We start from the raw sequence: 16,825 nt of genomic DNA on the forward strand, positions 1-16,825 counted from the left end.
TATGGTTATGGATGCAATTGAAATGAACCAGGATGATGTAAGTGAATGTTCAATCGTAGATGAAGAATCAAATGCATATGCAGACATGTTTTTTTTATCTTTTGAAAGATTTCAACGAACTATTATGGGTGGGTTCATAAATCACAATAAATTATCTGTCGTTGCACAAGTGTTTACCATCAAGTTAGATCAAGGTGTGAGTAAGGCCAGTTACAACAGAATTATCGAATGAGCGAGAAGCATTTTACCTTAAGAAAATAAGTTGGAAGAGAACTTTTATATTGCTAAATCCATGATGAAACCTCTTGGTATAGGATACCAGAAAAATTGATATGTGTCCAAATTTCTACATGTTATACTACTTTAAAAATACAGATTTAATTGAGTGCATGATGGGCATGCTCGATATAAACCTAGAATTGGTAGGGGAAGGACTCTTGTCGCACATAGAAAACTTAGATACTTCTCGATCACTCTTACACTTCAAAGATTATTCATGTCTCGACAAACTACTGAGCACATGATGTGGTAGATAGAATGATGGTGCACTCTTTCGATGGTGAAGCTTGAAAGCATTTTAATAAAATACATTCTTAGTTTTCAATGAAACTACGAAACATACATCTTGGGTTATGTACATAAGGATTTAATCCATTTAGGTTATTTGATGCACCATATTCTTATTGACTAGTAATACTCACAATTTATAATTTGTCATAAAAAAAATGACTTCTTTGTTGGTAGAGTAGAAATGAATGTTACTTCTCCAATATCGTTGAGTGAAGAATTATATGACATAACCTTGCAGTACAAGAGCACTATCTCACTTTATGCCGATATATTTTATTTATATAGATTATAATATCAATTAAAAATAAATAGAATATAATAATAGAATACCTCGAAATTCTTTAAATTTGTAATTGCAACTCTATTTTACGAAGTCTAGCATTTTTTACATCTATAAAAATTGTCCCAATGTGTAGTCCAATAACACTATATATATATATATATATATGAAACAATAAACGTTCGTCAAGATTATTTAATAATATAATATTATTGTATTCATGCTATTAAAAATCTTAATCTCTACAAATAATTTCAAAGTACTCTCATTTAGATAAAATACTTCTTGGCAATACTGGCAGCACAACTAACAATCAAAATAAAAGTTTTATGGTCATTGGCCTGCTCAAGATTGCAAGAACTGAAGCATAGATTGCTGCCTTTTGTGGGGTCTTGTTGCATATCTGATTTTCTTTATTTACCATGCCTTCGCTGCCATCAGTTAAAAGACCGAGCTTGGTAATGTGTTACATAATGATTTTAAAAAATATTTTCTTTTAATATATTAAAATATTTTTTATTTTTAAAATCAAAGAATTAAAACAATTAAAAATTTAGACAAAATTGAGTTAAATTTATGTACATTTCTCATTATATTACCTCGTAAGTGTATATTGAATATTATTTATTTACTGAATTGTTAAACTCACCTTCTTATTATTTATTTTTTTAAGGCTTATAACTCTGATAACAATTATTTTTATTGTACTTTCAGAATTTATTTTTAATTGTATTTTAATATATTTTTTATTATCTCTACTTAATGCTCTATATTTACTTAAATTGTGTTAATGACTATTTAAAAAAAATATTTTATATTATAAAATTAATTATGATATCAGAAATTACGTGGAATTCTGGTTTGTTTAAAAGGTAAAAGTTTGTATGCTTGGTTGAGTTTACACATGCAAGGAAATCTGGAGGATTGGATCCAGATTGGGTGACGACAAAATATGTGTGCAATCTTGTGGGTGTATTTAATTATGATGTGTGCAATCATGTGGGTGTATTTAATTATTATTTGTATTCTTTCTAAATCAATCATGCTATTGTCAAAAGTTTTACAGATCATATATGATGATTTCGGCATGCTGAAAACTGTATTGACTATTTTAATAGGAAAACTTTGGAATACATGCAATTTTCAATTGCGTAGATACGGGAAGGAAAGCATAATAATGCTCTATATGGAATAAATATTTGAAGTGCCTGCCTCTAGTATTTTTTTTTATTATTATTAGTGTGAGTGTCCGGATCAGCTTGTATATATCTTAATTAATTCCACATATCCTAAAATTAATGACCATATAAATTTCTAGTAGCCTTGAGATTTGTGAGATTGAAACTATATATATATATATATATATATATATATGAAGCTTTTCAAGCTTCTACTACTAGTATTAGAGGAGAAAATACTTTTAAATTCCAAATTGTATATATATGGCCTATACATTTAGGACAAGTCATGCTTGTGTAGGCTTGCTTCATTCCACTCCAAGTGTGTTTTATATATATATTAGAATCGTTGCCAAGTTTTGGTTTTCATAAATAAGGAAGAGCCAAGCAAGGCCGAAAGATAATCTTGGCTATTTTCCAAAGACGGAAGAGCCACATCCATCACTTTGAACAAATTAAAACAAAGGATTGTGGGAGGAGCAATTTCTTAAACCCAAATTAAATGGAGTCTGTGGTCTCCAAGGACTTAAATCTTGTTTATTAATTTGGTTAGCATATCACATGATGCAAGGATTTTTTATTATTATTATTATTATCTCGGCAGTAATTATTACATCTAATCTAATTTCTCGTTAATAAAAAATGATAAGAAAAATTTCATATAAATTTAAAAATAATTTATTTTTTTAATTCCCTTTTTTTTTGCATAGAAAATGTAAATTTTGAATAGAAAATATTATTTAAATTAAAAATAAATTTGAATAGAAAAAGTAAGGAATTTGGATCCCAATTCAAAAATACTATTTAATATAAAAATAAATGAAATGAAATGAATGGTGTATTTGAGATTGTGGTAGTGGTTGCAGTTTAAAGTATTTTTGCTATTAAAACATTTTTTTTTCTTTCAAAATATTACAATTTCAATCAAGGGTGAAATAAAAAAGAAATTTAAAATTTATAAAAGGAATCAAGATGAAATTCATACAACAAAAACATATTATGAGGCTTGAATCAAATATTAAAAAAAAATAAGATGACAACATGAATTTTTTTTATTGGATAATGTGTTTTTTGTGGTCAAATGAGAAAAAAAAAAGAAAGAAAAAAAAGGTTATTAAAGTCAAACTATCGTACGCACTACTACACAAGCCATTTAATCCAGATAGAGACATCTTTGGCTTTCAAATGTCGCTGTGATTACAGAATTTTCGTGTACAGAGCGGTTTTAAGCGCTGGTGTGTTGCGTACACACCAACAAATATTCTTTGAAAAACATAAATTATTATTTTTAAAATTTAAAATTGCCCATGTTTTGACTCTATAATTACAAAAATACCATAATTGAAAGACAAATAAGCCTAAAAATTTCTTATTGATTATAAGGGTAACCAATTAAATTCAATGTGCATTTATTATTTTTTTAATATAAAGTTGCCCCTGTATTGACCCAAAATTACAAAAAGACCACGTTGAAAAGACGAATAAGCATTTAAATCGAAGTTTAAAAATTTCTGATTTAAATGGTAACCAAGAAAATTGATTGTGTATTTTTAAACGAAAAGATGAATTCGTCCATCCATTATAGGTCGATTTATTTTGATTTTAAGGGTATTCTAGCCATTACACGGTGCAATTAAAGAGTAAAAAAACTTCTTTGACCTCAATAAATAATTGGTCCTTCTACAATTACAATGTTGTCCCAAAAGCTAAGCAAACAAGTTTTTTAAGAAAGAGTAAAATAATCATTACTCTATTCTGTTGAGTTTAGGTGCACAGTGAACTGCACACTATTCTGCCGTATCTCTGCTGGCGATGCCTTCTGTAGATGCTATTATGTTGTTGCAAATACAGCTGTTATCGTGGGTTCAATTCTTTAAAGCTGTTGTGTTTCTGGTTAATGTTAATATAGTTTAATTTGCACCAGTATATATGCAATATCCTGGATTTTACTCAATCTGGTCAGGTTCTGAAGAGTTGCTATATTTGGTGTCAGGTTTGCTCATTTTGCTATGATACTAGAGGGTCCAGTCTGCCTGTCTGGAACGGCTATGTTGTTATCAATCTCAGAATAAAACCATAGCTTTAGTTATCTAACAGGGAAAATAAGTAGAAAAAAAAATTGACGATAAAAGCTTCAGCGATGAACCCTATAGCAATCTCCGTAGCTGAACAAATAAGTTGAAGTGATTGCTTGTACAAGCGTTGTCTTATTTTTCTCTAGGTTTGTCCTATGAAAATGAGAAGAAGTAAAAAAATAGACAAATATCGCCGTCTTCTTAACGGCATCTAAGCCCCAGGGAGCAAAGACCAGAGGAGGTCAACATCATAAATTAATAGGTTGTCATTTGGATCATACGTTCGGCCCCATGCAAATATATTCATAGTTTATCATAGAATCCTTAATTTCACCTTGCTGTGATTATTACTTGTTTAACTTATCTTCCGATCTCGTAATTTAAAAGGCAAGATCCTGCGTTGTTCGTGTAGTGGAAAGCAGAAGGCATAGTCATAGTGATAAGAAAAATGGATCAAAATGGAAGGGAAGAGAAAGTAGAGAATGGTTTAGATATGGAAATTGCAGATGATGATAACAACAAATACAAGAAACCAGAAGGAGAGGAAGAAGGAGAGGAATCAGTGGAGAGGATATTTGCAAAACAAGAAGTGCCATCATGGAGAAATCAGCTGACATGGAGGGCCTTTGGGGTGAGCTTTATACTGAGCGTATTGTTCAGCTTTATAGTGATGAAGCTGAACCTCACAGCAGGAATTATTCCTTCCCTTAATGTCTCTGCTGGCCTCTTGGGGTTTTTCTTTGTGAAGACATGGACAAGGTTCCTGGAAAATTGTGGCCTCTTGAAGCAACCATTTACCAGACAAGAGAACACTGTCATCCAGACATGTGTTGTGGCCTCCTCTGGCATCGCCTTTAGCGGTAACAATTTTGATGTTACTCTGATGTACTAACATTGATTTGTATGCTTTTATCTTTCATGTTAGAGCCTGATCATTCTATTCTTTAATAAACAAATAGGAGGATTTGGAAGTTACCTGTTCGGAATGAGTGGACGCATTGCCCAGGAATCAGCTGATCAACCTAGCGCGAAAGATATCAAAGATCCAGCTTTGGGATGGATTATTGGTTTTCTCTTTGTTGTTAGTTTTCTCGGTCTCTTCTCGGTGGTGCCTTTACGGAAGGTACTAACGCAACGAAGACTTATCTTTCTTGATCTGTAATATGAATATTGCACAAATGTTTGAAACAAATTGTTGGTTTGTCTTTCCATTCTTGATCTGCAAATCTCGTAACCCAATTGGTTTCAGATAATGGTCATAGACTTCAAATTAACATATCCGAGTGGAACTGCGACTGCTCATCTTATCAATAGCTTCCACACCCCTGAAGGAGCCAAGCTAGCTAAGTAAGAGCACTGAGTACTGAGCTTGTATTGCTTGGTTTTTGTGAAGATGACATGAAAATTAGGACATTTTATCATCTTGATTTTGTCTGTTCTATACTTTCGTAGGAAACAAGTAAGAGCTCTCGGAAAGTTCTTCTCCTTCAGCTTTTTATGGGGTTTCTTCCAGTGGTTTTTCAAGGCTGAAGACAACTGTGGATTTGCCAACTTCCCTACATTTGGACTCAAAGCATATGACAACATGTCAGTACATTTCTTGATTTCTTTTCTTATTCTTCGTTTTGAATTAAGAAACATGTACTGGTCATGAAAAAGTTGTCTTCATTACCAAGGTACGTTGTGCTTCCATATACTTTCTTGAATGCTTTGGCTAATTCATTGTCATGGTCTTTTCTACAGGTTTTTCTTCGATTTCTCAGCAACATATGTCGGAGTAGGAATGATTTGTCCATACATTATTAATGCATCTGTCTTGCTTGGAGGAATTCTTTCATGGGGTCTAATGTGGCCTCTGATAGAAACTAGAAAGAATGATTGGTATTCTGCAGAACTTAGCCCGAAAAGTTTACATGGTCTTCAAGGTTACAAGGTATGCACATTTCTGATATGCTTCTTGCTTCTTGAAAGCTTTCACCCTTCATGGAAATTACCGTAAGGCTTAAATTCTGATTTCAGGTATTTATATCCATTGCCATGATCCTGGGGGATGGTCTGTACAACTTCTGCAAGGTACTAAGCCGAACCCTCATTGGCTTATTTATTCAACTCCAAGGCAAAGACCCCAAAATGGCTCTTCCAGTTGATGGCAGTCCTCCTCCCAAGACCTTGACGGTCTCCTACGATGACCAGCGTCGCACCCAACTATTTCTAAAAGATCAAATTCCGACATGGTTTGCTGTTGCAGGTTACGTTGTTATTGCTGCCGTCTCTACAGCTACTCTTCCACACATCTTTCCCCAACTGAAGTGGTACTACATATTGGTCATCTATGCTTGTGCACCAACTTTAGCATTCTGCAATGCTTACGGATGTGGATTAACGGATTGGTCCCTCGCATCCACATATGGAAAACTTGCCATTTTCACAATTGGGGCATGGGCTGGAGCAGCACATGGTGGAGTTTTAGCAGGATTAGCAGCATGTGGAGTCATGATGAACATTGTCTCAACAGCCTCAGACCTGATGCAAGATTTCAAGACAGGCTATCTAACCCTGGCTTCACCTAAATCCATGTTTGTCAGTCAAGTCATCGGCACAGCAATGGGTTGTGTAATCTCTCCATGCGTCTTTTGGCTCTTCTACAAGGCTTTTGATGACCTCGGCCTTCCTGGCAGTCAATATCCCGCTCCCTATGCTGTTGTGTACCGTAACATGGCTATATTGGGGGTAGAGGGTTTCTCAAGTCTACCAAAGAATTGCCTTAAGCTTTGTTACATCTTCTTCTGTGGAGCTATTCTCATCAACATATTCAAGGATGTAATGGAGAGGAAATGCAAGAAATTTGCAAAGTTCATTCCACTTCCAATGGCAATGGCGATACCGTTCTATATCGGGCCATATTTTGCCATTGATATGTGTGTTGGAAGCTTGATTTTGTACGTTTGGGGAAGGATAAACAAGGCTAAGGCAGATGCTTTTGCACCAGCTGTAGCTTCTGGTTTAATTTGTGGGGATGGAATATGGACTTTGCCGAGCTCAATACTTGCTCTTGCAGGGGTTAAAGCACCAATTTGTATGAGGTTCTTCTCTAGGGCAACCAGCACCAGGATTGATAACTTCATAGGATCCTAGTCATAAGAGCCTCATACATGGACATGCTTGTTGGTGCATCAATGGACATTTAAATATCCTTCCAAGTATTTAATTCCTGCTTTCCCTCTTCCTCCCGTGTTGTAAAATACTGAAGTGATCTGTAAATTAACATTTCCCACCTTATCAGTAACACCTCTGTTCAATATATATGTATTCATATCCTTAATTCTCAATCCCCAACATGGCTGCCTAAATCGCACTAAAACGAGGAAGAAAAAAAATTCATTCATTACAGCAAGGCAGCAACAATGTTGAGTAGATTTGTGGAGTTTATTGAGGTTTCTTAATAAAATCTGTAAAAGGACATTGACGAGGAAGAGGCAATATCAGCAGTTGTCTCAAGAGCCAACTAGCAATAGTGAGTTAGTGACTAACGATAGAACACAACAAAGTTAACTCAACCGAACCCCAATCACAGGGTCCTTGCCCTCATTGCAAATGACTATAGTATAATTAAGGAAATTGGCAAATCAACAAATGAGAAGTCCCTGGCTTTTGAATCGTACAACAAAGAAAACCCCATTCATGAAATTTGTTCCTGAATTTGACTCATCGTATGGGCTGAGCAAAGCTGCATACTGACTGATTCTTCTTCTAATATTTGATTTGAACCTTATGTTTGCCAGTTCCAAAGCCATTATCAGAAATGGATGAATAAATTTGCATCTGGAACAGAACCAAGAAATACTATCCAGACATATTGCATCATGCCTTCCCTACAGACGAGAATTTTGGATGTTCAAATGCCTATATGCAAGTTCAAGGTTTCCTGTGGTATTTCCATCCACTCAAGTTGAGTTACAATCTCAGGCTTCCCAATCTTCATCACTTCCTTCAGTACCCTGAGAAAATGTATAGTACAACGAACTTAGGAAAACAAACCCTATAAATGCCGACATATACGAGAATGCCCACTCACCAACAAGTGTCAAGGGATAATATTGACAATTTTGCTTCAATTAACAAGATTGCAGTAATTGAAACATCAAATTTCTGCACATTTTCATGTCACATAAATTTGAACTCTGAAGTTTGCAAAACAATATAAAAGTACATGAACTTGATGGGATGTCACCTGTGATGAGCTTGAGAATTCTTCAATGTCATCATCTTCAACCTGCATGGTTTTTGTAATCATTAGTCAACACATCAATATACAAAGAAAAGGAAAACATTGATCCTCAAACAGGATCCATGAACAGTGAGCTTTCTAAATGAAGGCATGGACTTCTAGAGCATTAGCCAACAGGTTGAGGTTTGCCAAAATTGAGAAGAAAAAAGTGAACAAAAAGGAAAACGATCACACAGTGAAGTCCCAAAACAATTCCACGTAAGTAATGATAAAGATTCATTCCATTGTGAAAAATAATAAAACATGGATGCCAATTTCAAAAAAACAAAAACAAAACAAAGAAAGAAATTGATACTCTAGCACTTTTAGGACTGAGACTTCCTTTCAGCACATGAATACATGCCTACTGGCTATTTGTCAAATTAAGAGAGGCATTTCCGAGAGTTGAGGAATCTAATCATAAGGTTTTCATCCTTGAATGAACAGGAAAAAAAAACAGAAACATTCTCTTGTTTTATTCTACACAAATCGAGGAAATCATTTTTAAATATAAAACAATTCATACCTCATTCACTTTCTTCTTTGCCTTGGATCCCGTCCCTATGATAACATCAGAATCAATGGTTAGATAAATTTGCTGAAGCTACCTAATTATTTAGGAATATCAACCTAGGCTAAGCATACTAAGGTTTAGAATGAAGAATCACCAAGACGTCAACATGGGTAAAATATTTTAAATTGAGTAACCTTCATTATAGGCAGAGGACATTTGTGCATACATGCACATGTCTGCACGAGAAAACTCATTGGTTTCTTTTAAAAAAAACATAATGCCGAAAAACTCACAGGGCTAAAAATGTGTGCCTTTCCCAAGTATTATGAACGGTAACATCTTTAGATGCACTGATCTAAGCACCATACAAAATGGACTAGGAAACTTCAAAAAATAACACAGTAAATCCTTTTTGAAATATGTTTTTTAAAACAAAAATAAAATCCTCATCAAGACAACACCTGTAATTGTAAAACTGTTAAACAATCAGAGCAAGAGAGTAACCAGCTTTTTTCCCTTCAGTCACTGTTCCTCTTTTCCTAGGTGCTTCAACCTGCAACACGAAATGCATACATTGCACAAGTTGAGTCCGAATTGCTCCATGACAAGCAGTTCTAACTATGTAAGGAAAAGAAGATCCAAAACTGAAATTGGAGAAGAGAGTGAAGAAGATCAGAATTCAAAGCTAGCTCTCACCAGATCAATCTTCCTTTTCAAATCAGTTTTCTGCAACTTCTGATCAGAAACTGTGGAATACCAAAAGTACATATCTTCTGAATCTTCAACTTTCAATATTGCATACTAAGAAAAGAAAACAGGAAAGGTAGAAACCTTTTGATGATGAGGATTTCCTTGAATTTCTCGGTGCCTCCTGGTCATGGAAAGGAATAATTCTTGTTAAAATTTTTTAACAGACTTAGTTTTATTCAAATTCATCCTAGTAATAAGATATTGTTAGCAGTGACGAAAATTGTGGGGAAAGTGGACATGAATGAGAGAATTTTGATATGAAATAAGCATACAATTGGATAAGGCTGGATGGAGGGTTTAGCAGTCATGACTCCCTCTGAACTATTAGTCCCCTTATATTATGCTAACGATTGCTAGTAATAGATAAACACGAAGCTTAAATTCAAACAAGAAATCTTACACACAGATTTGCATGTATGCATAGTACCATGCATAAATAGCATACATGTGCTACATGTATGCTCTACCCATAAGAAGGCACACCCAGAAATGATAAAACTACTGCTGTTGCTTTATATAGACCTTATTAAAAAGGGATAAGTTTACCTAGATAAGTGCATTCATACAACTCTAAACTCTAGCATGTCGCACCTATATGGTTCTATTCAGTGACTGCAGCAAAATACTACAGATTATAGCCTCTCAACAAGTTCTGACTAGACAGCATATTTAGCTATTAGCCTCAAAGTTGTCAAACCTAACCTTTTCCACCACTTTCTTCTTTTCCTGCACTTTCTTGAACAGCGTGGATATGGTTGACTGAACAAGTGAACCATGACTATTATACAAGTTTTCCTTAGGTATCGTCACTGAAGCAGCAGACTCAGAAAGCTTTTTAGATTTGGTTATAGATGCTTGAATTTGCTCAGAAAGATGATTCCCTTCTCTAGAACTTTCACTTTCAATGTCAAGACCAGAGGACATGTTAGTTTTCACCTGGGAAATGGAAGACAGATCAGGGAATCAAATGATCAGTAAGGAATGCTTCAATAAGTAAATGAAAAACCAATAAAAAAAATATTTCCTAGGGCAGCAGCGGAAGTAAAGAAATTAGACAAAAATGTAAAACTGAAAGCTTGCAATAGCAGAAGCATATGGAATGCCATGCTGACTGATCAAATTACATGAAACTATGATAGTATCAACCTTATGATTTCTTAAAAATATATCAAGCATTCAGCTTACTTTCTTTTCCTCCTCCTCCTCCTCCTCCTCCTCCACCCCCAAGGCATCAGGACTTCTTTCAGCATAATCATCTCCCGAGGAAACTTCAGTAAACCTGATTCAGCAATAGGCTGAAGATGAATTACACTACCATATTCCTAAATGCAAGGTTAACTGGAGATTTACTAAAATAGAAACTTGAACAGCAGATAACTAAGAAATGGCAAACAAATGTGTCACAGAAACTGCACCAATTTATCATTAGGGAAAATTGATATTGCTACTTAGGACAATCAGTGACCGTTGCTATACCGAACTCTGCAAGATGATTTTTATTTTATTTTTCCCTTCTAAAGAGGTATTCAAGATTAGCCTTTGTTTAACAAGATCACAAAAAGGAAAGTGAAATGGTAACCATCAATAAGAATCCAGACAATTGCTTAATTAGAGAAACAGCAAGCGTACTCAATAATACAAACTCAGTATTTAGAACAATGAGAAAATCCAGCAACTACCATCATCTTTACACAATCTAAGCAGTGTATGTAAGTATGTATTAAGCAAAAGCAAAGCCATTACTTGAATTTTTTCCCAGAAGTTCTTGCAGATTGCCGAATTGGTGTAGTTTCATTCAAATCTTTAAAATCATTGTTATCATCTGATAAATCATCATCAAGCTCAGTTTCAGGAGACTCTTCTTTTACATATTTGGTTCCACCACTCTTTTGAAGTACTTGCTTATTGACAGATCCTGCTCCTGCCCCACCTTTAAAATCACATTCAACACCTTTTCCCTGAAACCAACAATCAAATAAGAAAAAATAGATTACCAAGTATATCTTCCATAACCCTTTCTTTCAAAAATATAACAAAAAAGAAAAAAAGGACAGACATAAATAAAAAGAAACAACCTCAAACAGTTCGTTGGGAAAATCAAGTTTCAATTCTTCCGGGTTCTCTTCTTTCGTTCCAATCCACCATGCCTCAGAAAATATAATCTAGGCTCATCACCAAATGGACAAATTACTTATCACACTTACAAGACAATGAGTAAAGTTTGCAAACAAACAACAGGTTAGCTAAGTTAAAAGAAGACAGAAAGAAACATACCATGTGATCAAAATAATCCTCACACATAACATTCTTTCCACTCCTAGAGAATTGCAATGTCAAATATCTATTCTTTGGATGCAAAATTGTCCCAAACAGCTTCATCTGTCCCTGCAAAACAAAAACACAAACAATATGTTATTCATTCACAAACCCCATTCCACCACCAACAAAAACCAAAATCACAATGACCCACAAATGGAAGCACAAAAACAAACAAAACCCAGAAGTGTTTTTAAGAACCTGAGGAAAATCGAGGTAAAGAACAGGGTTTTTAGAGGACAAGTCTTTGAGCTCGCCAATCTTGCCACCTCCATTAATAGGTGCAAGAAGACCAGGAAATGAAAACAAAAACCTGTTCTTTCTTTGAGATTTCCTAATAATATCTTTACCATGGTGTTTTGCAACAGTTTTTGATGGGTTCAATGAATATGGAGCCTTGACTTGTGCGTCTGATACTATGTTGTTGGTTATGGCAAGTTTTTTCAATCTTTTTCTCTCTAACACATCCGGGTTTTCTCTGTTAGAATTGCTGGCTTCTGTCTTCTTGGATTTCACCATTTTTTTTCCCTTCTCTTTGACGATGAAGATCTCTGGGTTTCTCACAAAAGGGTTTCTTTTTCTTGCATTTGGGAGGCGGGAAGCTGAGAATTTTGCCTCCCTTTTCGGCTGCAAGCTGCTGGAGATTGAGGGCTTTTGCTGGTGGCTTTTGTTCTGGGCTAAGGTAGGATTTGAACATTGAAGTCTGGCTTCAAATTGGCCCAAAGCTCGAGAAAACAATGGGATTGGCTCGTGAGTCGTGAATAAATATTTTGGTTTTATTAAAAAAATAAATAAATTTTCAACTGATTGGATGAATTTTATAATATATTTTTTAATCAGGTTCTCATACAATGTTAACACAATTTTTTAGAAAACTCAAAATATAGAAGATATTAAAACGTGTATAGATAGATATAAAATACATTTATATTTATAATAGTTTTGGAATGAATTTTTATATTTTTTAAAATAAAAAAGTACAAAAAAAAACATGATTTCTCTACCTCAATTATTTTTATTTATTTTATCACTGATACCGTAACTAAAAACTATGTAAGAGATGGTTAGATTTTAAAATTTAAGGATTTATATTTATGAGGTTTAGCAAAAACTTTTTCTCATCGCCATTGAATTGAAAATCTATTTTTTGGATATGAAACTATATATAGAAATGGTTTAGAGTTGAAGTAGTTCTTCTATTGTCTATTTAACGCATATATTTTTTAATCAACTTGGCTTTTAGTGACATGTAATTGCCGATTTGGCATGAAAACAAATAAGAGAAAATTTGGAAAAAAACCAAGTATGCTGAAATGAATTTTTATAAAATAAAATATAAAATAAACTAGTTTTATCATCGGTGATTTCGTTTGAGCTATTTCATTAATATTTCACATTTCTACCGGGTTTGAATTTCATTGCTTTAAATTAATTTTTTTTATTATTATATAATAAAAAATATAAAAAATTTAATTTATTATCAATTCAATATTAAAAAATAAAATTTAATAAAAACCTCACATTAAATAATAGAATTAAAAAAAAATTAAAGCTTGAAAAATTCTTATCTAACTCTTTAACTAATATTTAGTCAATCAGCTAAACATGCACCTTAAATTATGAATTTTATCAGGTTGAATTAATTTTTTTATTATTATATATTAAAAATTATGAAAATTAATTTACTATCAACCATATACTAATTAGGAATAAAATTTCATAAAAACCACAAATTAAATAATAAAATTTTAAAAAAATATCCTAAAAATAAAAGAAAGAGGAGCAATAAGACAAATAAAAAAGATAAACTAATCTAAAATAGTTAGGCGCGCATGCCTACCCATGTATTTCATCCCTTTTGTTCTTAAAAAAAAAAAACGACTACATGAAACTTATATCCAAATGATTAAAAAAAAATCTATTAATTTTATCAACTTTTTAGGAAAAAAATAATTTATGACGCCTCAAAGTCTTAAACCCGGACCTCACATTATTTTTGTGAGTTTGCTGAGCTACGACATAAAACTTGTAACCAAAGAATTTAAAAACTATTTCATTCGGTTTTGTTATTTTAATGATTAGAGGAATATTTAACCATAGATATGCAATGTGAAATATTGTTCTTCGGGTAAGCAAATGTCCCAAAAACTAAGTAGAAGCTCAATAGAGGCTTTAGCTCATTTATTAATTAATACGCCGAGTTTAGATATGAAAAAGGAAATTGAAGGCAAGTCAGGTCCAAACCTAGTATATCAAAAACTTTTTTATTTTTTTTTTAAATGTAAGGCTTTAGAATCCACCCTTATTCTAATCCGTATGCCTAGTATTTCACTTGTGAGAGTGTAAGATTTCAAGCTTTAAAGAAAAAGAAAGGCTTGATAGAAACATATAACCTAATATTGTCCCGAGGTAAATTATTACAATGCAAACTTTGGCGTCCACCTCTGTAATGCTCATCTTATTCTGATCTGAAGAAGGGAGGGAGAGCGACGGAGGAGGCGGCAGTTCTATACCCACCACCACCTATAGGCCATTTAATATATGGTAGAGAAATTATCTAGATGGTGGTCCAGTGGTAAGAACTTGGGATCAAGAAGTTTGCTCTCTCTGTGGTCTCAGGTTCGAGCCCTGTGGTTGCTCATATGATGGCCACTGGAGGCTTACATGATCGTTAACTTCAGGGCCCGTGGGATTAATCGAGGTGCGCGCAAGCTGGCCCGGACACCCACGTTAAACTAAAAAAAATATATAGTAGAGATAGCTCTTTCTCACCCACCAACCATTGTATAATGAATTTTTATTCAAAATGATGGCCAACAAACAGGAATGCAATGTCTTGCCAACCCCAACCGACCCTTTTCAGCACAAAAGCTTTCGTTATGTTCCTCAGCAACAGCCTAGAAGTGAGGTAGCCCACCATGCCAGTGCAGGAGATCATGAATTGAAGTGATCTGTTTCATGGAAGAAGGCCTTTAAATACTATAACTGAGTTGGCTATTATTAATGCACTGGCTTTAAACCTTTATCTCATTGATCATGCCACCAAACATATGATATAGTTGACTAAAAGTGACTTAATTTGAGATGTTTTCAGAGATTCTTAATTTCTGTTTTGCCCAATCCTCCTCATAACCTCGCCATTAGATGATTCCTCTACGTCCATTTCCCTGCAATGGCGTGCAAAAACAGTGCGGTTTCGGGTGTGTTTAGAAGTATGGTTATTGTTGCTTTTTAAAGTGTTTTTCATTTAGAAATGCATCAAAATAATATTTTTTTATTTTAAAAAAATTATTTTTGATATAAGCGCATCAAAACGATTTAAAAATACTAAAAAAATATTAATTTTAAGCAAAAAAAATTAAAATTTTTAGAAATACAGGTTAGACCGCATTCCCAAACGATACTTTCATTTAGCTATGCACACAGTTTACACCGTGTAGCCAAATGAGTTCTAGAAAGAGTTCTACTATACCATAACTGATATTTTTGTTTTATTCATGGAGCAATGTTGCTATGCAAAACAACACCATAACAAGTGACAATTACATGTAAAATAAGAAAATCGAAGTACCAACAGCATCGTAGATGATCAACATGACAGAGTCCTAAACTAGACCAAGTAAATTTCATGCTTAGTTCCATGACTCAACAAGCTTGGACAGTGCCACATGAGAAGAACCACCTTCAATCATTGCAGCCTTGGCTGCATTTTTCATAGTAAGTGCTCTCTCCTTAATCAATATACCTTCATCAGACACCATCAATCCTCTAAGATTCTTCTCCACCTCATCAGCACTTACAAATCCATCTTCAGACTCGTTCATTGACAAAGCAAGCTTCATTTCCTCCACTAGCACTGCCCTATTCAGCGTTTGCTCTGCATACAATGGCCAAGCCACCAATGGCACACCAGCACACACTGCTTCAAGTGTAGAGTGTGGTAGAGAATTATGCAGGCTACAAAGTTTTGTAAGGTAAGGCAAGAGCGTTTGTTATTTATTTATTAAAAAATGTACCAACAATGTACTTGGTGATAATATTGATCAATCAAGGAAGCACAAGTAACACGACATTGACAAATAATAATAATAACAATAATAATAGATTACATTGGTTGAAATAGGGTAGAACATAAAAATCTAATGTCATGAAGAGAAAGCTTTATTACAATTTACTTATTTAAAAAATTTACAATATCTTAAATAAATTTAAAAACCAACTTAAACAAATTAGAAAATCGAAAAAATTAAAAAAAAACATAAAAATTATAAATAAACTAAGAAAAATAAAATTATCAATATTTTCTAAACTAAATAGAAAAAAATAAAATTATAAAAGAAACAAATTATCCTAAATAAAATAAAATAATAATAATTATCAAAAAAGTTTTTTTAATAATAGTAATAAAATGTAACAAAGAAACGTGCAAGCATAACATTGTCGAACTCCATGCCATAAATGTTCAATGATGAAAGCTGTGTATGATTCTTCAGATTCTGTATCTTGACAGAAATTATATACAAAGTTAGATATATTAACAATTATCGTAGCAAACTTACTAAGGAATCATTTTTTTTTATCAAATATAAAAAATTATATGAATCTAAAGTGAAATAAAATTGAAAATCAGCAAGTTAAAATTGTTAACATGTAATTAGCCGAATAAGAGGGTAGTTTTCCATATATAAAAGACATACTCTATAGGAGTCCTGAAAGGATATACATTGTTGTATTCCTTCCAGAATAGAAAAGATGTAACCGACATATATATTTGCCTATATAAGGCATCCCTCCACAGGAGAAGAATAATATGCAGAGTATACATCCAACCCTAAGCCTTAAAAGTAAACATGGTATCAGAGCAAGGTTGAAAGC

At 33.5% G+C, this 16,825-nt stretch overlaps 2 protein-coding genes across 3 annotated transcripts; one reads left to right on the forward strand and one right to left on the reverse strand.

The window, feature by feature from the left end:
- The first annotated feature begins 4,388 nt into the window (after positions 1–4,388).
- Positions 4,389–7,404, forward strand: LOC7494364 (probable metal-nicotianamine transporter YSL7). The gene is made up of 6 exons (XM_002305653.4): positions 4,389–4,963; positions 5,063–5,226; positions 5,353–5,450; positions 5,556–5,690; positions 5,847–6,036; positions 6,123–7,404. The coding sequence occupies exons 1-6, from the start codon at positions 4,552–4,554 to the stop codon at positions 7,236–7,238; spliced, it is 2,115 nt and encodes a 704-aa protein (XP_002305689.3). The 5' UTR covers positions 4,389–4,551; the 3' UTR covers positions 7,239–7,404.
- Positions 7,405–7,510: 106 nt separating this feature from the next.
- LOC7494362 (DNA-binding protein RHL1) lies at positions 7,511–12,629 on the reverse strand. Of its 2 annotated transcripts, XM_024600097.2 has the most exons (12): positions 12,152–12,628; positions 11,909–12,019; positions 11,710–11,796; positions 11,378–11,592; positions 10,820–10,913; positions 10,337–10,570; positions 9,716–9,755; positions 9,581–9,630; positions 9,389–9,437; positions 8,897–8,931; positions 8,335–8,376; positions 7,511–8,101 (listed from the first exon to the last, which is right to left on the reverse strand). In XM_024600097.2, the coding sequence occupies exons 1-12, from the start codon at positions 12,467–12,469 to the stop codon at positions 8,066–8,068; spliced, it is 1,311 nt and encodes a 436-aa protein (XP_024455865.2). In that variant the 5' UTR covers positions 12,470–12,628; the 3' UTR covers positions 7,511–8,065. The 2 variants fall into 2 exon arrangements, with proteins under 2 accessions (XP_024455865.2, XP_052308457.1); XM_052452497.1 differs by lacking the exons at positions 7,511–8,101; positions 8,335–8,376 and having other exon boundaries at positions 8,906–8,931; positions 9,346–9,437; positions 12,152–12,629.
- Between the last annotated feature and the right edge of the window lie 4,196 nt (positions 12,630–16,825).

Source organism: Populus trichocarpa, chromosome 4 (assembly GCF_000002775.5).
Source record: "Populus trichocarpa isolate Nisqually-1 chromosome 4, P.trichocarpa_v4.1, whole genome shotgun sequence".
NCBI lineage: Eukaryota > Viridiplantae > Streptophyta > Magnoliopsida > Malpighiales > Salicaceae > Populus > Populus trichocarpa.